The sequence below is a fragment of the Schistocerca nitens genome, chromosome 4 (assembly GCF_023898315.1).
Source record: "Schistocerca nitens isolate TAMUIC-IGC-003100 chromosome 4, iqSchNite1.1, whole genome shotgun sequence".
Classification (NCBI taxonomy): Eukaryota; Metazoa; Arthropoda; class Insecta; order Orthoptera; family Acrididae; genus Schistocerca; species Schistocerca nitens.
Genome location: NC_064617.1, coordinates 778,111,819 through 778,135,665, shown reverse-complemented (window position 1 = coordinate 778,135,665; position 23,847 = coordinate 778,111,819). Strand labels below are relative to the sequence as shown.

Here is a 23,847-nt window from a genome sequence, read left to right as displayed (position 1 = left end):
CTTTTTCTTGATCTAAGGCATCATCAGTGGGATCTATAACGATACAGTTTTGTTATTTTTAGATTATCAAACAGTTCACGTCACGTTTTTTGCGTAAATAAGTAATTGCTTACGGTTTGCTGTGATCTGCGTTTCCTCTCATATGGTCTGCAGGTCGCACTACCATATTATTATCGACACATAAGCACAATTTGGTATTCCCAACTTTTTCACACTGTTCACCATGCTTCTCCTTCCTTTTCGTGGTGTACTGTAGTTCTTTTGCTACTCGGTGTAGCTATTTCTTCGGACACTGATTTTCACAACGTTTGTTTACCTACGTGTTGAGTCAGTAATATTCGATGACATTTTCATTGCAAAAGGTTTTCAAATTAGAATTTAATAATTATGTAAGTATTAATAATAACAGACTTGAATCATTTCAGAAGTTTTTCTCATAACTAAAGTGAACACAAGTTCCACATTTTGAAATATTTTCTTATTGTGCATTTTAGTATATAAGTGCCAATATAAAATATTTTTTTATAATTTTAATTTAGTTGGGTCAATATGATTCCATTGTGCACAGCGATCTTTGAACATAAATGATGGAGATAAGAGCGACTAACTTCAACTTAGACTCCTGCATGGTCTACATCAACGAATATGACACTTTGGGTTAATGTCACCTGTTGTTACATGCACTGAAGATGACTATGTAATTTTTGAAATCTAGATCTGCTGCAGTAAACGAAGGAGATTTCGTAATCGATTGCTGTTCTTTTCTCCACTGTCAGTCTCTATAATTTATTCAACTATGATAAATAAAACAAAAATTTATACCATTTCTTAAGTACTTTTGTGTATAGGCTGATCTCGTTGTCCGAGTGTACCGGGAAGTTCGAGTATTTGTGTACTCCGAGTACTCTGATTGCTTGTGTGTATCATGTGTTCTGCTTCATGGAAAAAATAGGGTTACTGGCCAGTTTCATTACATGACGAATAAATATATTCGTATCACTACAAACTGCCTCTTAATTTTTCGCCTTTTCCGGTTTTCCCACAATAATTCATCATTCGTTGCCATATGATATTGTGCTTGAGACATACATTCTCAGAAATTTCTTCCTGGAATGAAGGCCCGATTCATTCTGGCAGACTTCTTTTAACGAGAAGTATCCTCTTTGACAGCGCTGGTCAGCTCCTCTAGCGTTCTTGCTTCACGCATCAGAAACGTTCTAGCGAACGCAAAGCGAAAGTAGACTCTCGTGGGCATAGTGACGAGAAGCCAGCGCAGCCGACGCCTGGAGCCGCTCCGCAGACTGCCAGCCTGCCGCCGCTGCCACCGCCAGCTCCAGCTCCAGCTCCAGAGAGCAAGTCTTCCAGCGGCTGCATCGGCGGCACCACGGACCGCCGGCTCACCAAGCTGCGGCCGGAGCCCGAGGCGGCCGAGCGGCGCCGCATGCGGCCGGCCGCCCCCGGGGAAGTCTACCGAGCCTTCCACGTCCTCGAGAAGCCCGAGAAGACGGTCACCTTCGAGATGGATGTACGGCCGCCCACGAGGGGCCGCAGGTACGGCAGCCACTGTCTGCAGCTATCCTTCACCCAACTTGTATTTTGAACGGTTTCTTTTTTTCAAATTTATAATTACATTCGTAATTAAAATTAAGGACTATAGTTTGGAAAATTTATAAATTAATTTTTTAGCTTCAGTCATTACTTCAGGCAATACATACCGGAACGACACGTTTCGGGAGCATCCTGTCATCGTCAGGTATTCTCCAGTTAAATTTACACTAATTTTTTTTAACCATACATTTCTTTCGAGCACGATGAGGTATATTTACGGTGTGAGCCAGTGAGGTTACATGAGGAAATTTGTCCTTGTCCAGAAAGATTTGTTTAACTTTTATGCACCTTGTATGTAATATTGCACAATAATATCGTGCAATATTATTAAAATTCTCCCTTGGCTGCTAAATAATATTCTGATTCGGAATGTTGGAAGATAAAGACGCAGCTACTGTGATAATTGCAAGGAGGAAACAAAGATGGATGAAAAACTGGTTCAAAGAGTGTCGAAGATCGCTCACGAAAATGTGTCGAGGAAACTGTGCTTGAACGAAAACGGAAGATTATTATAATTCTCTGCGTGTTCTGATCCAAAATTTGATACATTACTGAGAAGGGTTGTTGTCCCTATAGAACATAGGAGCCTCCATATATAGGCACTTGACCTTCCCCCCCCCCCCCCCCACCACCACTCCCGCCTTGTAATCTGGAATTTGGAGTTATTATTCGCCCATTTTTCCCATGAAATTCTAGAAATGATTTCACGTGATTCCGCTAACCTCGTTTAGCCAAATGTAGCACTATGTGGCTGATAGTGCTTTGGCCTTTTAGCAGTTGCTGTATAATTGTTCGTCGGTTTTTTGTATCAAAGTAATGTACCTGTAACAAAAACTGAGTGAATAACACTCAGTTCTCTGAGAGACAATAAGTTGTTTGTGTCACCTATAAAATTTATTTGTTGTGTCTTGACACGTCTCAAAACTGACTAGCTTCTCTATTACAAAAATGTGAATTTTAGAGTCTTGCCCCTCCTTGATAAATTCCTGCAGACGACCATTTCCTCTTGAGCAAAAAACCAAATACTACAATGAGAGACACAATTTCACCAATTCAATTCAGTGCTTATTTAATATGCCATAAAACCTGCCCATTGGAAATTCTTTCGAAGACTTTAAATTAACAAGCGCAGTTTCACCTTAAAGTATTTGAGACAGAGTTATAGAAACATGTCATGCAATAATATCTGCACTAAAGTATAATATTCGGATAGATAATGTGTACACGCTCCTAAATATCAATATGTACCTTTATGCGTAAATTCGTAATAACTGATTTTTTTCAAAACATCGCCCTTCGTGGCTATTTTCTGAGCAACAAATCATAAGATCCAGTCTTAACATTTTGATTTTGTACTTATCCGCCATAACGTCGCACAGTGCCGGCAATGTTTTATACATGTCGATGCACTCTAATACTAATGAACTTTGGTCTTGTTTTGGACTATTTTCAACACAAGAACAACGAACAGCAAACACAAAGGCAGCCAGAGTCCTTAGTATACGAGAGACTAGCAAAAATACTGTTATTATTGCCGACAGACGGCTCAATATTTCCAGGTAGTACGATATATTTCAAGTTTTTGATGTGTTCAATATTAGTGCGCAACCTCTAATCTCATCTTCACATGTTCGATATTACTGTCGCATCCAAAAATATTGTGTAGTGACACTGACCGATTTGGAGCCGCTTTGAAGGTATTTGGAATGTAAACATATGTACGTGAAAGTGTGAAGAGATGGTTTTGTGTTTATCCTTGTGCTCTGTGTGTCAGAAACCGACGTATACGCCAAACATTTAAGTAAGTATATCACTGAGATGATTTGAAGGCGCAACTCAGTTAAGATACACACTAAAATAAATATTTTAGGTCAAGAAAAAAATTTCGGAATACAACCTCACTGGCGCATCAAGCAAATATACCTCATCATACAACGAAGGAATGTATAATTAAAAAATAATATACGAGGCCGTGCTGAAAAGTAATGCCTTCAAAATTTTATGTGAAAACTCTTAAAGCTTATTAACAAACAAATATTATTAACTCACTGTTGCAGAAACAACGAAAAAAGCATGTAAAATTTAAACGAATGCAAAACTCCCAAGATTAACGATCATTTACAGAAGCTTTAAATGTAGGGTGCACTTCAGTGCGAGATACTTATACCATAGTTTCCACAACGAAACTGTCTCGAAACCTGGCAGAAAAACCAGAGAGATTCCGGTAGTGTGTAAAGTATGCTGGCGGCAAGACACAATCAATGCCCTCTTTGCACGATAGCAATGGAAATGCTATCAATGATAATGCTGCTAAAGCAGTGTTACGAGTGTTACTAAACACAGACTTCCAAAATTCCTTCACCAAAGAACACGAAGTAAATATTCCAGAGTTCGTATCAAGAACAGCTCGACATGAGTAACTTAGGAGCAGATATCCTCGAAGTAGTTAAGCAAACTTAAATCATTTAATAAAAGCAAATCTTCCAGTCAAACTGTTTGTCAATTAGGCTTCTTTCAGAGTATGCTGATGCAATAGTTCCATAGGTAACAATCATACACAACCTCTCTCTCGACGAAAGATCCATAACCAAAGACTGAAAAGTTGCACAGGTCACACCAATAGTCAAGAAAGGCAATAGGAGTAATCCGCAAAATTACAGGCCCATACTATCAACGTCGATATGCAATAGGATTTTTTAACATATACAGGGTGACCATAAAGTTCTGCAACACTTTCAATTATTTATTGCACAAGAACTAAACATTGTGCAGATGACACACATATTTCATTTTGAAGACAAGCTCTGGAAGTTTTTTTTACAAACACTCGATATGCGAGCTATGAGTGACGGTAGTCGAATTCTTGTCATACCCGTAACTGCATGGCATCATCGACTGTGGCACTCGCTTCCCATATTCTGTCCCGGAGCTCTGCCACATCACGTGGTAAAAGCGGTACATACACCAGATCTTTAATGTGTTCCCACAGAAAAAAGTCACACGGAGTGAGATCTGGTGTATTTGTCCTACTCCAACACGCAGAAAGCTCGCTCCGCACCTGAACTCGCCATGTTTGAGACTAGCGCTGCCTATCGGCAGATTACCAAACTACGCTGTGGCGGTGTACATGAAAAACACCGATCACGGTTTCTCTTGAAAATGACAGAAGTATAATATCTGTAAAATGTTTGGTTCTTTTGCAGTGAATAATAGAAAGTGTTCCCGAACTTTATGGACACCCTGTGCTGTGTTCAAACATTATGAATTACCTCGAAGACAACGGTCTATTGAGACAGTCAACATGGATTTAGAAAACATCGTTCTTGTGAAACACAACTAACTCTTTACTCAGACAAAGTGTTGAGTGCTATCGACAAAGGATATCGAATTGACTCCATATTTCTTAGATTTCCATAAGGCTTTTGACACCGTACCTCACCTCACAAGCAGCTTGTAATCGGATTGCGTGCGTGTGGAATATCGTCTCAGATATGCGACTGGATTCATTTCCTGTCAGAGAGGTCACAGTTCGTAGTAACTGACGGAAAGTCGTCGAGTAAAACCGAAGTGATTTCTAACGTTCCCCAAGGTAGTGTTATAGGCCCTCTGCTGTTCCTTACCTGTATAAACGATTTAGGAGACAATCTGAGGAGTCGTCTTAGGTTGGTTGCAAATAATGCTGTCGTTTATCGTCTAGTAAAGTCATTAGAACATCAAAACTAATAGCAAAACGATTTAGAGAAGATATCTGTATGCTGCGCAGATTTGCAGTTGGCCCTAAATAATGAAAAGTGTGAGGTCGTCCACATGAGTGCTAAAAGGAATTCGTTAAACTTAAGTTTACACGATAAATAGATCAAATCTGAAGGCCGTAAATTCATCGAAATGCCTAGAAATTACAATTGTAAACAACTTAAATTGGAAAGGAAATGTTTTGGGGAAGGCTAACCAACGACCGCGTTTTATTGGCAGAACACTTAACAAGATAAAACAGATTTACTAAAGAGACCGCCTGCACTATGTTTGTCCTTCCTCTGTTGGAGAACTGCTGTGCCGTGTGGGACCCTTACAAAATAGCATTAACGGAGTACACCGAGAAAGTTCAAAGAAGGGCAGCACGTTTTGTTTTATCGAGAAATAGGGGACAGAGTGTCACGGACATAATAGAGGATTTGGTGTGAGCATCATTAAAACATAGGAGTTTTTCGTTGTGGCGGGACATTCTCACTAAATTTCAATCACCAACTTTCCCCTCCGAATGCGAAAATATTTTGTTGACACTGAATTACATAGGGAGAAATGGACATGATAATAAAATAAGGGATATCAGAGCTCGCATGGAAAGATTAAGTGCTCGCTTTTTTGCGAGCGCTGTTCGAGAGTGGAAGACCAGAATTATTGTGAAGGTAGTTCGATGAACCCTCTGCCAGGCACTGAAGTGTGATTTTCAGAGTAGCCATGTAAGTGTGATTTGCAGAGTAGCGATGTAGATGTAGAACATTGAACCTCGTTATTCTTCATGTCTACATGTTTGCAGGCCTTTGCCGCTAGAGGGATCCGAATTGTAGCGTTTAACATGGCTGTAATATATCACGTGATCTAGCGGTAGCGCCTTTGATTAGTAATCGAAACATCGTCGGTCCCGGATTTTAACGCCGCCATTGCTAAAATTTTGTACAAAAAGAATCAACAATGGCGCCGGCGAGTTCCAGCATACGAAGTCACCCTCACTTTCCCAACGACCCTGTCAAAGAGGACGGAGGAGCGGATAGAGATTCAGGGCATACTCTTACCCCTTGGGTTGGAAACTGTTCCTAAAAGACGGAAGAATCAGCAGTGATCTACTGCATGAGTATGCAAAAGCAACTGAAACCACTGCACTAAAGATCATAACATGTATCCACAAGACCTAAGGCCTGTAACTGAAAAAGTGTCACAATGATCGTACAATATGCAAAAGATTCCGGTCCATACCTCATTCGGATTTCTCGAAGGCGACTGCAAACGGGGAGGTGACTGTGACAATAGTTTGAATAATCAACGAAAGGATAACGTTCTACGAGCTGGGGTGTGGAATAACGGGAGTTTGAACGAGGTATGTAAGCTAGACAATCTGAAAAGGAAATTACTAAGGTTCAATCTAGATATAGTGGGCGTCAATGAAGTGAAACGGAAAGAAGACAAGGACTTTTGGTCAGATGAATATAGTATAATATGAAAAGCAGCAGAAAATGTAATAAAGGGAGTAGGATTCGTAATAAATAGAGGGTAGGGTAGAGAATGAGTTACTGTGAACAATTCAGTAGCAGGGTTGTTCTCATTAGAATCGACAGATGACGAACACCGACAACAATAGCTCAGGTATAAGTGCCGACGCGGCAGACAGATGTTGAAGGAATAGAGAATGTGTATGAGGATACTGAACGGGCTATTCATTACGTAAAGAGAGATGAAAATCTAATAGTCTTGGGGGATTGGAATGCGGTTATAGGAGAAGGAGCAGAAGAAAGGGTTACGGAAGAATATCGCTTTGGTAGTAAGAATGAGAACAGAGAAAGATTAATAGAGTTCTGCAATAAATTTCAGATGGTAATAGCGAATATTCTGTTCAGTAATCATAAGACGAGGAGGTATACTTCGAAAAGGCCGGGAGATACAGGAAGATTTCAGTTAAATTACATCATGATCAAGCAGAGATTCCGAAATCAGATATTGGATTATAAGGTATGCCCAGAGGCATATATAGACTCAGAACACGATTTGGTAATGATGAAGAGTAGGCCTAAGTTTAAGATACTAGTCAGAAAGAATCAACGCACAAAGAAGTGGGATACAGAACTACTATGGAATGCTGAGATATACTTGAAGTTCTCTGTGGAGGCTACAGATACTGTGATAACGAATAGCTCAGTAGGCAGTTCAGTTGAGGAGGAATGAACATCTCTAAAAGCGCAATTACACAATTTGGAAAGAAAACCGTAGGTACAAAGAAGGTAAGTGTGAACAAACCATGAGTAACAGAAGAGATATCTCAGCTGATCGACGAAAGAAGTAAGTACAAAAACGTTCAGGGATATTCAGGAATACAGAAATGAAAAATGCAAGTCACTTAGGAATAAAATAATAGAAAGTGCAGGGAGGCTAAGGCGAAATGGCAACATGAAAGATGAGAATAAATCGAAAAAGAATTGATTGTCTGAAGGACTGTCTCAGCACATAAAAAATCAAAACAATCTTCGCTGAAATCAAAAACACCTCTGATAACATTAAGAGTCAAATGGGAATTCCACTGTTAAATGCAAAGGAGAGAGCGGATAAGAGGGAACAGTACCTTGAGGGTTTCTACGGGGGAAGGCCTTATCGGGTGACGTGATGGAAGAAGAAACAGCAATTAATAGGGAAGTGATAGTAGAACCAGTATCAGAATCAGAATTTAGAAGAGCTTTGGAAGATTCAAAAGGCAGAAGAAATAGATAACATTTCTTTGGAATTTTTAAAAGTATTCTGGGAAGTGACAACAAAACGATTTTTCACTTTGGTGTGTAGAATGTGTGGGACTGGTGGTATACCGTCAGATTTTTGGAAAAACATCATTCACACAATTCCCAAGAATAAAAGAGCCAACACATGTGAGAATTATCACATGATCAGCTTAACACCTCATGCATCCAAGTTGCTGACAATAATAATAGACAGAATAATGAAAAGAAAATTGCGGATCTGTTAGATGACGATCAGCATGCCTTTAGGAAAGATAAAGGCACCATAGAGGCATTTATGACGTTGAGATTGATAATGGAAGCAAGACTGCAGAAAAATTCAGACACGTTCATAAAATTTGTCGACTTGGAAAAGCGTTCTACAATTTAAAATGGAGTAGGATGTTCGAAATCCCGAGTAAAATAGGGACAAGCTATAGGGAAAGACGTGTGGTATACAACATGTACAGGAAAAATGAGGGAACAATAAGAGTGGAAGACAAGAACAAAGTGACAGATTAAAAAGGGCAAAAGATAGGGTTTTGCCCTTGCTGTTCAATCTATACATCGAAGACGAAGTGGTGGATATAAAACAAAGTTTCAAGAGTGGGATTAAAATTCAAGATCGAAGGATATCTGTGTTAAGATTTGCTTATGATATTGCCAGGGTCCGCGCAGTACTGTGGCCAGTAGGTGTGCAGACAGCAGAGAGCGGTAGTGGTGGGGGTTATGAGCAGGAGTCGTAGGTGGAATGCAGACCTCTGAACAGGAAGTGCCGCTCTAAACTGACGCCTATGTTCACATTTTTTGTAAATATTAAGTGGGGTGCCTCCACGTCCGCACTTATATGGTGATCGTTCAAAAGGATCTGCCACTCTGCTTTGGTCAGTACCTAAAAAGAATTCCGCCGAAAATGCAGCGATTCATTTTCGCCTGACTTGTTAAGCGTTTGTAATTTTCAGGAAGTGGCGCGAGTGGTGAATTTTGAGTAAAACCTACGCATTTCCCTGATTGTCATGTTAAAATTCGCTTTGTTTGCCAAAACACAGAGGAGTTCACACAGTGTCACCTCACTATCATGTTGTGCGGATGCAATTGCGAGAGAACTGTGAAACAGTGATTTAAGAAATTTATTAAGTGAAGAACTGAGGAAAAGTAAGGTCATTAGCTTGTGAAAAATCACATTCTCAGTACAAAAAAAGTTATGTCTTCGCTTATGTTGGTCCAGCAACCGTAGCATTTCTCGTTTCACCAGCCACCGACGTCCCTTAAAAATTACATTTTTTCTTCGAAAAAGTCTGTGGTTAGTTGAATAAGACGGTATATATCGACGTTTTGCGTAATAACGATATGGCAAAAATGCTCTCTGCGTGCTATCATTTTAAGAAATCTCATTTAGATATCTGAAACCGTTTATGAGATCTGAGGAACGTTGTGGATATTTCACTCTGGCTTTATCGCTGGCGCGCCGCGATCGCAAATGAGTGTGCTACGTCGCATCAATTTTCTCGATATTGGTGGCAATAGACAACTCGGTAGAAGTCTAAAGAAAAATTCAATATGTTGCTTAAGTTTCATATGAAGTATATATTATGTAATATGCACTAAACGCAAAATCATAGCGACCTCTGTTTTTATTTGCAAACTTTTCTGAATTTCGCGCAGTGTCTTACTTCCTCGTAAATATCATAGTAACAATGATTATTAACGAAATGGTGGACGTATCATCATTAACCTGATACACAAAGCTGTAAGTAAAGCAAAAATGATTTTTTTATCGAATACTTTCTGTAAAATCATTTGAGAAAGATTTTAGGGCCTGCGCCTCGATTCTGTCATCGTCGACCAGACGAAAGGTGCAAAACACTTGTCGGCCTCCCCTTCCAAACAAACGAATGAATTCGCTCAGCGCTTTGGATGACAATTGGTTACCGCGCATTAACCACAATATCCTTCATGGACTCTGTCTACAGTGAAAATGAATGAAATGAACAGACTAATGAGTGCCGAATATGGATTGAGAGTAAATTGATGAAAGACAAAAGTAATAAGAAGTAACAGAAATGGGAACAGCGAGAAACTTAAAATCGTAATTGGTAAGTAGAAGAGTTGAGGTAGGCAGCAAAATAACCCATGTCGGATGGAGCAAGGAGGACATCAAAAGCAGACTAGCAATGGCGGAAAGGGCATTCGTAGCCAAGAGAATTCCACTAGTATCATATCTAGGTCTTAATTTGAGGAAGAAATTTCTGAGAATGCACGTTTGGAGCACAGTATTATATGGCAGTGGGATATGGACTGTGGTAAAACTGGAACAAAAAAGAATCGAAGCATTTGAGATGTGGTGCTATGGAAGAACGTTAAAAAATCTGTGTACTGATAAAGTATGGAATGAGGAGGTTGTTAGCAGAATCTAAGAGGAAAGGAATGTATGGAAAACACTGGCAAAAAGAAGGGAAAGTATGATAGCGCATGTGTTCGTTAAGACATCAGTGAATAAGTTCCATGGTACTAGAAGGAGTGGTAGCGAGCAAAAGCTATAGAGGAAGACAGAGATTGGAATACACTGACCAAATTTTTGAGGACATAGGCTGCAAGTGCTACTTTGAGATGAAAAGGTTGGTACAGGAGAAAAATTCGTGGCGGACCGCATCAAATTAGCCACAAGACTGCTAACTCAAAAACTTGGTTGTGTGTAACGTGCGTGAAAAGCAGCGTGTTATAATCGAATTTCAAATTCGAAGAGTTCGTTCACACATGAAGCACCGTCTCCTTCAACACGACAATACCAGAGCACACACGAGCACTGTGATATCTACAGCCATCCCACATCTTGTATTCATTGTCATCGATTATCCTCCGTACAGTCTCAACTTAGCCGCATCCGATTTTCATCTGTTTCCAAAACTTAAAGAACACCTTCGACGACTTCACTTAGATAGCAATGAAGCGTTTCAACCATGGGTGAGGTTGTTACTCTTGTCAACAAAGTCAAACATTCTAAACTGACGGTATCAACAAACTGGCCTCCTGTCGATAGAAATATGTCTGTCGCCAGAGAGACTGTCAGAAATAAATATTTACACATAAAGAGGTAAAGCGAAGCACCTGAAATGGTAGCATGCTGCCAATAAATATTGCAAGATGTAAGGACTGAAGCTGACAAATTCTCGTATAAATCTCGTAAAACAGTCACTGACTTCAAAAAATTCAATGCAACGTGGATAAATTTAAGTTATAATGTAAAGAGATAAGACAAGGGACCACCAACCCATCTCTGGTATGGAAAATAACATGAATACACTGCTGACAACTAAAATGACACCATGAAGACCGAATGCAAGAAACGTCAAACTGACGTGATGTATTATGCGAAATGCTCGAATAAGCAAGTGATTAGCATCTCAGCACAATCGCACGAGGTAGGTGGATGTAATGCCGGATACGTTCTGTATAAAAGAAAGATTACATATCCACTTTCTCATTCAGAAATGGCACTTGAATGCTGCTCGGTTGTGAGATGATGGTGTTTTGCTTTGTGTGAGACGGAGAAAAGTCTACCAGAGTTAGGATTATGGCCTATCGAAACAGCGATTTATCGCCCTGTGATATCCCACTGCTGTCTTTAGCGTAAGGAATTGGTTGGTTCAGCAGACTACACTCAACGCCATAACAGCATCTCAGCGGCCCCATTGTTGCGGCTTACTTGACGCGGCAGCAGAGAAAGGAGCGCCAACGGTAGTGAAGCGAACGGGAGTGGCAAAACGTCTCCGAGGAGAAAGATCGTTGCTAGATTGCATTTTTTGTCGTCATATGGGCTTAACATCTGTCTTGATGGAACCTCTGGTTCGCTTAGTCGGGTATTAGGTCTCAGAGACGTTCTCTCTCAACAACACAACACAAAACTGCATGTTTCCTGTGCTGTCCTGACCTACTACGATATAGAGGGTGTTCTACGGTTGCCCTGGCCAGCGCGTTATCCAGATCTCTCATGCACTGAAAACATCTGGTTGTGAGTCGCCGAGAGCTAGGGAGACTAACACCCACCAACACCTAAGACTTGTGAACTCAGCAAGGAATGATATACACGTGTCTGCCACTCAAATTTGCATAGAAACATTCCCAGGTGTAAATAAACGATCCTGATGTAACTTGGCGGGTGTGCAGAGGAGTCAAAATAATGCAAGACTTTTTTTCATGTTTACCCAATTTGAGTTTTCAAGGGTAAAACACATTCCGAAAGGTAATTTCGAATATTAGGTTTAAAGAGAATATCTTTGAAACCAAATTACATAAAAAGTGTGTTTCTTACAAGAGTTGAAATGTAATTAATGTTACTGAAAACTACGTAACCAACTTTTGTAATATTCTGAAATATTGCAAACAACCTCAATACCGTTACCTAATTTCCAAAAATGGAAAACATTTGTTACAATGTAAATTAAAGAAGCGTTAATGCCACATACATATTTTCAGTAGAACTAGATATGAAAATCTTCTAACAAAGTTCTTCCAACATCGAAAACTACATATGCCCAATGGTCGAACCTTTCTCGCCGAGCCTCTTGGGGTCACCAGAACAAGTTCCTTGTCCTCAGCTACGATGCTTAAAATGGTCCTTTCACATTAAACACCCCAAGAATCTAACAGTGACACAGATTTTTCTACCACATTGGGAAAGAAAACGTCCTTTAAATACTTTTTGATCTGCTCAGACATCAATTTATCAAATTTAGATACTGTCACAACAACATTTTTGGTTTCAAAAACAGATTCTAGAATTCTCGGTCCAAACTGTCCATTAGCTTCTTTTAGAGCAACGGAAAAGCGGGTGGTCAGCGTCAAAATCCGCTTAGAGCGTCGTACCAGAGAACAAGGAACTTGTTCATCTTGTGATCCCTGAAGGCTCGACAGGTAAGGTACGGCCGTGAGATGTATTCTGCTATCAATGTTGGAAGAACTTTGTGAGAGTATTTTGAGAACTAGTTCTTCTGAGTGACTGTGGTGCCAGTCTCCCCATGAGAATCAATATAATCAACCTGCAGTCATTAGTGCATCAGCAGTTCTCTTCGCCAACATTTTCCAATGTTCTGAAATACACCTGGTTTACATCAGGATATTTAGAGGATCACCTACCACAATTTGAAATCCTGTTGAATTTTGTTTTATATTGTTTTCTCCGCGGTGCGTATTATGTGAAAAAATTTGGTATATTTTATGTGTATGAGGCCAAAAAAGTTATGTTTTGAGGATTTCTTTACAAACTATCGCTATTTTGTGATTTAATGTCATAATGATGAGTTACATAATATTTTCAATTATCACAATACCCATATGTGAATGTGAAACGATACAGAAAGAAATCGATAAAATAAATAACTGGAATAATGATAAACGTTTAGATACTTTAATCATACACGTTGAAAATACTCCAACAGCACACTGTGTAAGACTACATCTTATTTCCGGAAATGATACATGAGAAACCAGGTTTATTACATGTGGATGTATGTGGCGTGAAAGCTTATTTAATTTATGTTGTAAAAAAAGTTTTCATTTTTCAAAATTATATAATAGCGGTGGGATATTTTGTAAAATTTCAAATTATTGTTCGCCGCGCGGGATTAGCCGAGCGATCTAAGGCGCTGCAGTCATGGACTGTGCGGCTGGTCCCGGCGGAGGTTCGAGTCCTCCCTCGGGCGTGGGTGTGTGTGTTTGCCCTTAGGATAATTTAGGTTAAGTAGTGTGTAAGCTTAGGGACTGATGACCTTAGCAGTTAAGTCCCGTAAGATTTCACACACATTTGAACATTTTTTTTTTTTTCAAATTGTTACAAAATCTGACTGCACAGTTTTCAAGAACGTTAATTACCTTTCGGTGTGTAGTTTACCCTCTTGAAGTGAAATTGAGCAATAGTGAAAATATACGTATTGCATTATTTTGATCCCTCTTTGTACCCACCAAGTTTCGTCAAGATCGTTTATGTACAACTGAAAATGTGTCCTTGTCAGTTCGGTTTGATGCCTAACCACGTTAAAGGTGGTGTTGCCGCCAAGACTGCCAGATGTGCCAACCTCCGCACCCTGCATGTCTTCAGGTCACATACGAGCATAAATAAGAATTTAAAAAATCTGCAAACGTCACTTATGTTTTCTTCTTAGTATACTGTAAACACACAATAAGTAAAATTTCGCCTTTACTGTCCTTCCTGGTCTTGTAATTTTAGTGACTAGTGATGTACTTTTGGAGTCGATACGCGCAAATAATGGCTGGTGGTCAACGTGATTCTGAACTAAAGCCAGAAAAGAAGCTTTGAAAATTCTTTACGATGGACCAGAAATGACAAAAGAACGCTTAATTGTCCATTACATGCTGAATTGGCTCCATATTATTTAAACCTGTCATGTTGTGCTGAGCGAGAGAGATGTATTACTTCATACTCATGAAACTAATCTCAGACATTTCAGCCGTATGAACTGAGGCATCATCATATTCCGGGATAAATTTGACATTACCAACAAAGTCTATTACTGCCAAGGAACACACTTGTCTAATATGATTTCAAGTACTTTGCTAGCCATACTGTTACAGTTGATACCAATAAGTTTGGTCAACACATGAGTATTACGGAAATGCTTCGTGAACTTAGACAAGAATTCCTGGAGAGAAGACGTCGTTCTTTTCGTGAAAAAGTATTGAGAAAATTTTGAGAACCACCATTTGTGACAGGCCACAAAACGATTCTGCTGACACCAACATATGTATAATGTAAGGACCTCGAAGACAGGATAGAAATCAAGGCTTTTCGGGAAACATATAGACAGTGGCTTTTCTCTTGCTCAGTTTGCGAGTCTAATATGGAAACGAATGAATAAACAGTATTAGAAGGTACCCTCCGCCATGGCTTGAATAAGAGACAGGAAGAAATTGGTTCAAATGGCTCTGAGCACTATGGAACCTAACTTCTGAGGTCATCAGCCCCTAGAACTTAGAACTACTTAAACCTAACTAACCTAAGGACATCACACACATCCATGCCCGAGGCAGGATTCTAACCTGCGACCGTAGCGGTCGCGCCTAGAACCGCTCGGCAACTCCGGCCGGCAGACACTGGAAGACAGAGAGAGAGAGAGAGAGAGGAGAGGGAGAGGAACAAACCATTCGGAGTGACGCACCTACTAGAAATATGCTGACTTACGAATTAGGCGTAGCTGACAGTGGCCACACTCAGGAATTGCTCCTCTATAGTCAGTCCTATCATAAAAAAGGTTGCGTTTGTTTGGTTGCCGCAGTGTATCACGCAGCGGCCGCGGCAGCCGCTGCTCCGACGACCGTGGTAGCTGCTCGCTGGACCGTGCGCTGTCCCCAGGCTACCGGATGCACGTGCTCAATGTGGACGACAACGGCAACAGCGCTCCACAGCGTCAGCCAGACGTCACCCCAACCGACACTGAAGGCATCGCAGCCGCTCCAAGGCCTACCTCGCCCACTGCACGCCGTGAGTACTACTGCCCTCTTGCATACGATGTTCTACACCGCTACAGCCTCGATGATTCAGTCAGTGTTTCACTTTCTTCCATGGAACGATGAATAAATAAATCTAGAGCATCCAACTCTCTTTTCCCCACCGCCTAATCTAATTCCAATGTCAGGCGGAATCATGTAAAAGATTGTCTTCTAGAGATCGGAACAGCTGAGTTTAAAGTTTTGTGCCAAGCTTGAAGATCTTGTGTATCAGAACGCCAAAATGATACCCCTCTGCCCCCATCCCCCAACCTGTGATGCCTGTGGCTTCAACTGGCTTCAAACAAACCTATGACCCTATGTGCTTCCCTTTGTCATATATATACAGTATCTCACAATTGTCCTATTTGGTATGCGTCCCAAATACTTGAGCAATATTTTAGGATGAGTCACATGAGTGTTTTGTAATCACTTTCCTTTGTGTAGATGATTGCCTTTTTGCCCTTAGCCTACTAATGAAGCAAAGTCTGTCACCTGCTTTACCTAGGACTGAGTCTACATGATCAGTCCACTTCATATAACTGCAAATATGGAAACCCAGATACTTTTATGAGTTAACTTATTCTGACTGTGACTCGTTGAAATTGTAGTCAAAGGCTACTACAGTTTTACATTTGGGTAGTGCTTTTCTGAAGGTTTAAAATGAGTTGCCAATTATTTGCACCAACATGATCTATTATCAAGATCACACTGAATATTTATACATTTTCTTTTACAGGTAGTGCTTCATTATATCTGTGGTTGCTATTAATATTATGTGCATATGAAACTTTGTGGCAGATTAAACCATGCGACAGACCTAGACTCGAACTCAGGATCTTCACCTTTCACAGCTCTACCAACTGAGCTACCCAAGCACAACTCACAACCTGTCCTCACAGAGTTACTTCCACCAGTACCTCATCTCCTACCTTCCAAACTTCACAGAAGCTCTCCTGTAAAACTTGCAAGACTAGCACTCCTGAAAGAAAGGAGTTCAGCCAGTTGAGCACTTTCCCGTCAAACGCAAAAGTACCAAGTTTGAGTCTCGGTCCAGCACAGTTTTCATCAGCCAGGAAGTTTCATAAAAGTGCACACTCTGCTGCAGAGTGAATAAATTTTCCTGGGTGTAACCTGACATTACTTCTGTGTGTGTTGGTCACTCTCTATCCCAGATATCATGCTGTGTCCTCCCTAAAAGTAATTCTTCAGTCTAGTTGCAAGCTTCATATGATATCCCATATGACCACATTTTGTTTAGTAAGCATTAGGGTGATAATAAAATCAAATGCTTTTTGGAACACAAGAAATGCTGCACCTCAATCCATGTATTGTGTTCATAAGACCAAAGTCTTTTAAATCCATGCTGGTTGGCATGGAGACAGTTTTTTGCTATGAAATACCTCATTCAAGATTCTCTATTAGTATGTAAGAAGAAATATAGCCAAACCATTTCCATACTATGTAAATGATTTACTTCAAATAATAATGAAACTATCAAACAATAATTCCATCTCAGAAAATGATATTAGCTCAACTAAAAATGTTTTGTTCATTCATGTGACCAATCAGCCCTAACATAAAGCAAAAATAATATCATTACTGCCATTAACAGTAAACAGAAAACATATGTTGCTCTATGAATAAGGTACTGTAACATTAATTTACTCGAAGATACACCAAAGTACCATGTTTCATGAACTAACATACAGTGAGTAATCTAGGAATCTATGCATCACTCCCGCAGAGAAAGTAAAGAAAAGATGAGACTGAGTAAGTGGACACAAAGGCATTAAGGCAATCATTCTTCCTGCTGTAGCATAGGATATGGCTGGGGTTGTGCAGGGATGGGCTTAGTTTCATGAAGAAATTATTTAACATAAAATCTTTTTGAAAATAGAAAAATGATAACAAAATAGAAGTTAATTTACATTCCAATACAGAACCTTTAAGCATGGCGAAAATAAAATTCAGTTAATTTCACACCAGCAGACAGAATTAAGCTAACAACAATAATAGAATATTTGGCCCTTGGCCACAGGCAAAAAAAGGCCAATAAAATTAGCTTCTGCAATTAACCACACATCAACAGATTATGAGACAACTCTTTGACTTAATTGATGTTACTTACATTGGCACTCAACTAAATACAAATCTAAAACTACTTTCATCACCAGCTAGTCACTAAAACAAAATTACTATTAACTTTCTATGAGGTGTGGGACACATGTTCAAGGATACTTCAATTCAATAAAGACAAGGCAATAATTACCAATCAAACACACACTCTGGCTTGTAATTTCCAACAGATTTTATTTAACAATTGCATGACAACAGCAAATTGCTGTTACCCCAGAATAAAATACATAATTGCCCTAGAATTTGAAACATTACGAAACAGACAAAATGTCTATGGGCTTCAAAGCCCACCCCAAACAATAAATAATTTTAAAACCCTCTTTACATAAATCTTAAGAACCATATAAACAATAAATTGTTTGCTGAGAAAAATTTCCACAGAAGCAGGACACCTTTGAAGATATAACAGCAGAAGCAACTCACAATTTCTCTTTCTGAATAAAATAAAAACCCAGTACAATGAAAGGCATCTTTCAAGTATTACAAAATTTCAGTGACAACTAATGACACATCAGAGGTGCACGGAAACTACAACTCAGGTCAAGCCTAAATGAAAGCTGAAATTAATGGCTGAAGAAGGAAAGATGGATGCCTCGGTGTCACCAGGAACAAATAACAAAAGGCTCAACCTAAATTTGGAGAACTGGAGTCTACTGATAAACACAGCAACCATGCTATCAGTTACAATTCAAACTGGACACCGCCAAGACGTCATCCCCCAGTTAAATGACCAGCTACAATGGATGACGTGCACCATTGATTATACCACTGAAACAACATAAAACCACATGGCAAACTGGGCAGTATCCAGAGTAACATAATCCTTAAAACATTTGAAAAATTTCAAAACAGGGATATGGCCACAATGGACCCACAAGCCATTCACATTTAGAATTAACCACTTTAAATATCTGCACTATTTTGTCATTGATAATATGTGCAGACAGGCTTATTACTGCCAGAGCAGGAAGTGATAATATACACAAATATATAATAAGCTTGCATAGTGCTAAATCATGCACTTGTAACTGAAGGCAACAAAATCTAGGCGAAGTGTCGCGACTGTTATATTAAACTGTGGTTACAACTCACACACTATGCACGTCTCTGCTGCCGACCAACGTCTCTGGCGCATTTGCATCTGTGGCCGCATTCGCAGTCGCGCGGTACAACAGTATAAAGGGACGAAGTGAGCACTGGAGCGGCAGTCTTGCGGCTCACTCTGAAGATGGCTGAACGTTATACAGCCGAAATATTAGAAGAAGGAGATTTCCTGCGGCTGCACACCCGAAACTTAATGGAACAATCAATTGTATTGTTTAAGATGCAAATTTACAGAATTACAATAGAAAATTAATTCACAGAGATCAATTTAAGTACATTATTTCCTGATGAGTATATTTAAGTAGTTTGTCAAATAAACAATTTGGAAGCATGAAAAAAGATAATATGTTGAAATTAACAATGCAAATTTCATTTCATTAATGTACAAACAAAATATAAGTTGCATAATTTTCCTAATATAAATTCAAGACACAAATGAAATATGCTTTCATTTAATGATAGACTAGCCACATAGTTAAAAATGATTGCTAGGGTTGAAAATCAGTATATGTTTACATTTGAAATCAATAACTGCATAATTTCTCTTTAATTACAATTGATGTTGAAAGTATTTTACATTTCTGGCCTATTTAACATCAAACTTTGATAAAATAATGCATATACTGTAAATAGAATATGAGACAAATATTAATTCTAGTGAACATTGGTTGTCATTAAAGAATTTAGCTAATTGGTGGCTTCAGTGTTAACAAAAAATATTTCTATAATTACAGAGTCTGAATATTAAGAATGCTTGAATATGATGCAGTCATGAGGTTTTGATTTAGCTTCTAATAAGATTTTGTTAGTAACTGCTGTGTAATTCACATAGTAATTAGTATCAAATTGCACTATTCAAATGTTTGACAATATTTTATATCTATATCTGAGGCTTAAATGTCTCTTCAAAGGGTGTTCTGTACCAGGCTATTTCTTCTGGCAGAAGTGTGGAAAGGGAAGGAAGAAGGGTGAAGGAAAAGGACTGGTGACTTTAGGAAAAGGAAAAGAGTTTGGAAAAGTCACCCAGAGTTCCAGGTCAGGCTAGAGTTATCTGATGAAACGAGAAGGAAAGTCTTTCCTGCTCATCACATCTGGTAAGTCTCCCCTGACCCAGGGTTCTGTGCAACATTTTCAGACTCTATTCCTTTTCCTGAAATTCAGGAAAGACTGTCCTTCTCATCCTCTGCAGTAAGTCTCTCTGACCTGACATTCTGGGCGACTGTTCCAGTCTCTATCCATTTCCCTTCAACCCTTCTGCCAGAAGAAGAAGACACTGACTCTGACCTTTTAATATGTGTGTTCTCCTGCCACTACTTGGTGAGTAGATTTTTTTTATCCATCCAGTTACATCATATTTTCAAAACTAGATTATTTTCATTGATATACAGGCTCTGATAATATATTTTACTCAAGGAAGATGACATGTCAGTCTGATCCTACAATATTTTGCTAAATCAAGTCAAGTGGACTAGGATACCAGTTGCTTTTGACCAACTATTATTACTGTTTGTTGATCATTTTCTAAATATTTGGAGAGTTTCTGACATAATTAGTAAAAAGTAGTATATAGATACCATTTCAAACAGGGCACCACATGCCTGAGCAAGTCTAATACAACTGGGGTGTGGTAATTGTACCTTCGGTTGCATAGTAATGAATGTTTCACTTCAGCACCTTTTCATCTCTTTAGCATGCTGCTCGGCTTGTGGTGACCGTTTTTGCTATTGACATATTTAAGCATAGAACCGTAATTTTTCTAACACACAATTTTCTACCATCTAGTGATCTCTAAAGCATCAACAAAATGTCAATTACAATGATAGGTAGCCATTACTAAACATATTCTATAGGCTCTAGATTTCTACAGTTCCATCATGTACAACATAACTCTCTAAGGAAAACAATGAATTCTCAGATAATTAATTAAAAATACATATGAGTTTATCTCTTAGTGCAGACAATTTTATTTAGAAGAAAAGTGTTGTGACATGTCCATTACCATAATAAACAAATAACATAGTTATATGTATGTGGAAACGGAGTGCCTAAAATAATTGTTAAATTTATAAATATCTTGTGATACTGGAACATAAAAAAAAGAATCATAACTATTTAAGTTTTCCATCAAACATTTACTTTTCCTTTTAACTTACATCTTACAAAATTGTTTTTGGGAAACTGTCTTACAAATTTTGTGTGAAGATTATATAATGCAATCTGTTTAACAACATGCTGTTTTATTAGATCAAGTGCTGTTGCTGTCGCTATCCTTTTGGCTTACCATACCTTGTCAATTAGATCACAGTTTTGATCATGGAATAAACAAAGATGTAAACTAGAATCAAAAGAGCACTAACAACCAGAAATTGACAGTGATTGTATTCCTATGGCTCTACCATGAATGCAAGTAATGTGAAACACAAAAATAAAATTCAGTAATCAAACAAAAATCCAACTTTGAACACCTAATCTGTAAATCAATAAACTGAACTATAAAAGCTCTAACAAGATAATTTTTTTGCAGACCAGTACAGCAACGAAGTAATACCTCTGTGCCTTCTGGTTACAGGTGCTTCATCACCACTACCTCTTCCACGACGTCGTGGTAGTCACATAAGACGTGACAATGCTAGACATGCATTTATTGTCCTAGATAATGATAATGGCAACAATGATAATGGTAACAACAGTAACTTAAATAATAACAACAACACAACCGGAAGTGGAATGCTTGATGTTCCTAGGGGACGAGGAGGGTGGGTACCCTCCTGGTATAATGCTCCAACTTCTATTTAAGAAATAATCATATAGTATATGTAGCTCTCTCCTCATTTGTGAGATGAATATCATCATAAAAAATTGTGGATGTTGAAGTAAATCAGTATTATTTAAACTGTTTCTATGTTAAACACAATTCTTCAATGGAAAGTTACAAAAGAAATGTAAATTATTATCACGCAGAAGTAAAAAGTTACAGATACAGTTTAACCTGGAGTTCTGATTTATCATTGTGGTGTATAATTCTATGCAAAATGGATATAATACATGAATGAGAAACAATGTGGTGCTGACAGTCACATAGGTGTTAAAATAGAGTTTTTGACAATTGAAGGGTTGTACTCGTAAAATGTATCTGATACTTATAAAATGTATCTGAGCAAAGACATGTTCATGAAATGTAAATCTTCAGTATGGTACTGTTAGATTTTGTTGTCTGAGATATTATTCATTTAATTTTTGTTATTTCTTTTTAGTACCACACACTGGATCATTTAAATTATTGTATCGAGATATTACAGTTCTGATACCCCACCCAGTAGTACTGAATACAAAGGAAAGAATTTAACTTTTCACATCACTTATTTTAAGGATTCTCATACTGATTTCATATAATTTTCAGCCATTTCTCTAATCTATATGAACTACGGCACTTGAATCTTTCACAATTAATTTCAGATCAAAGCAGAACACGTTATCACAAAACTACTGGTGACCAAGTTTTGGCTGTGTGTACTCTCACCACTAAAAATATTGATTCAGGCTTTTTTTCAATAAGAAAACAGATAAGTATTATGACCAAAGCACTGATCTGACAAATACGCCATGGTCATCAAATTTAGTAATGTGGCTTAAATGATTGCATACGTCTTTTATTACAATTTATTATTTTGATAAGGCAAAAAGTTTCATAGCAGGCAGTGACAAAATTACACAACAACTTATTAGACAGTAATTCTTGCATTATATAGGTATTATAATTTCTAAATTAATAATATTTCATATTAATGTTGGGGGACCAAGAAGCTTGTGAAAATTAGAGATGTGTGTCATATATTACAGGGGTATTTTCAAATTCATGCCTTCCACTAACATATCGGTATGAAGTGCTAATATAATTTCATATTGAAAAATAGACCATTAGAGATGTAATAAGTAAAAATGTTATTTGCATATCACCTAAAAGTAAGGTCTAACATGAAGACATGATTCCCCTCGTTCATTAAAGATGTTTAATTGTAAATCAAATAGAAAGAAAACTCTAATTATCTGGGAAATGACCATTAGCTATTTCTAATAAACTAGAAATTTATCATATTAATGTTCTGCAGATGGAACAGCAGACAAGCAAAAATTTCTTGGACTTCACTATTAGTCTACATCTCTCTTAAAGCATTGTCTAAATACTTAGTAGCTTCACCAGTCAATGCCATTACACCAACAAGAATTACAGTATCGCAATGCTTTTAAAAATGAAGCAGCTAGCAGCTACACTTTATAGAGCTGTTTGAAGTACTCTTCCACAATCAACTACAATATGACCCTTTTGCAGAACATTCGAAGTATTTAATGAATAATCAGGAAAAAGTCAAAATGTGTGTCAAATGTGCCCATCTATATAGAACTGCCTACCAACAGACATAAAAACTGGCAGTAGTGGGCCTATAACAGATGACAAATACCCAGATTAGTTTAAATTCCTTTTGTTCATATCTATCATGGATAAAAGGAAGGCATGAACGAGATGGCAAAAAGAAGTTATAGTATTGAGTATGTTATTTAGAAATATATGTTACGAAAGAAACAGTGTATTTCTCATTTATTACCAACATCCTACCAATAAAGGTTTGTGATTTCCCATATTTTATGTAACAGCTCTCATTCCAGTTGTCTTAAAAGTAGAAGGATAATCTACAAATCTATGGCAAAAGTATCAATATTTTTTGGAAGGAGTGAAATGAGTACATATGAACTGCATTTACAGATCCAAGGGTGCATAAAAGATTCCAAAAAAGCAATGACTACAGTAAAATAAAATGCAAAGCATTATGTTTATCATGCAAACAAAAAATTATTCTTTTGCGAGTCAAATTACAGGCCGAAGAGTATACTATGAAACATACCATAAGAGCTTCAAGTGTGCAAGAGCTCTGATGCATTCTCCTATATGACATTTGCTGTACTCTCTGTGTAATCATAATTTCATATAATATAAATTACTTAAAATGCTATTGTG

General features: G+C 38.2%; 1 protein-coding gene across 1 annotated transcript; it reads left to right on the top strand.

Moving 5' to 3' along the window:
• The first annotated feature begins 1,436 nt into the window (after positions 1-1,436).
• LOC126253365 (uncharacterized) lies at positions 1,437-21,703 on the top strand. The gene is made up of 3 exons (XM_049954638.1): positions 1,437-1,551; positions 15,380-15,585; positions 21,403-21,703. The coding sequence occupies exons 1-3, from the start codon at positions 1,442-1,444 to the stop codon at positions 21,627-21,629; spliced, it is 543 nt and encodes a 180-aa protein (XP_049810595.1). The 5' UTR covers positions 1,437-1,441; the 3' UTR covers positions 21,630-21,703.
• The last annotated feature ends 2,144 nt before the right edge of the window (positions 21,704-23,847 follow it).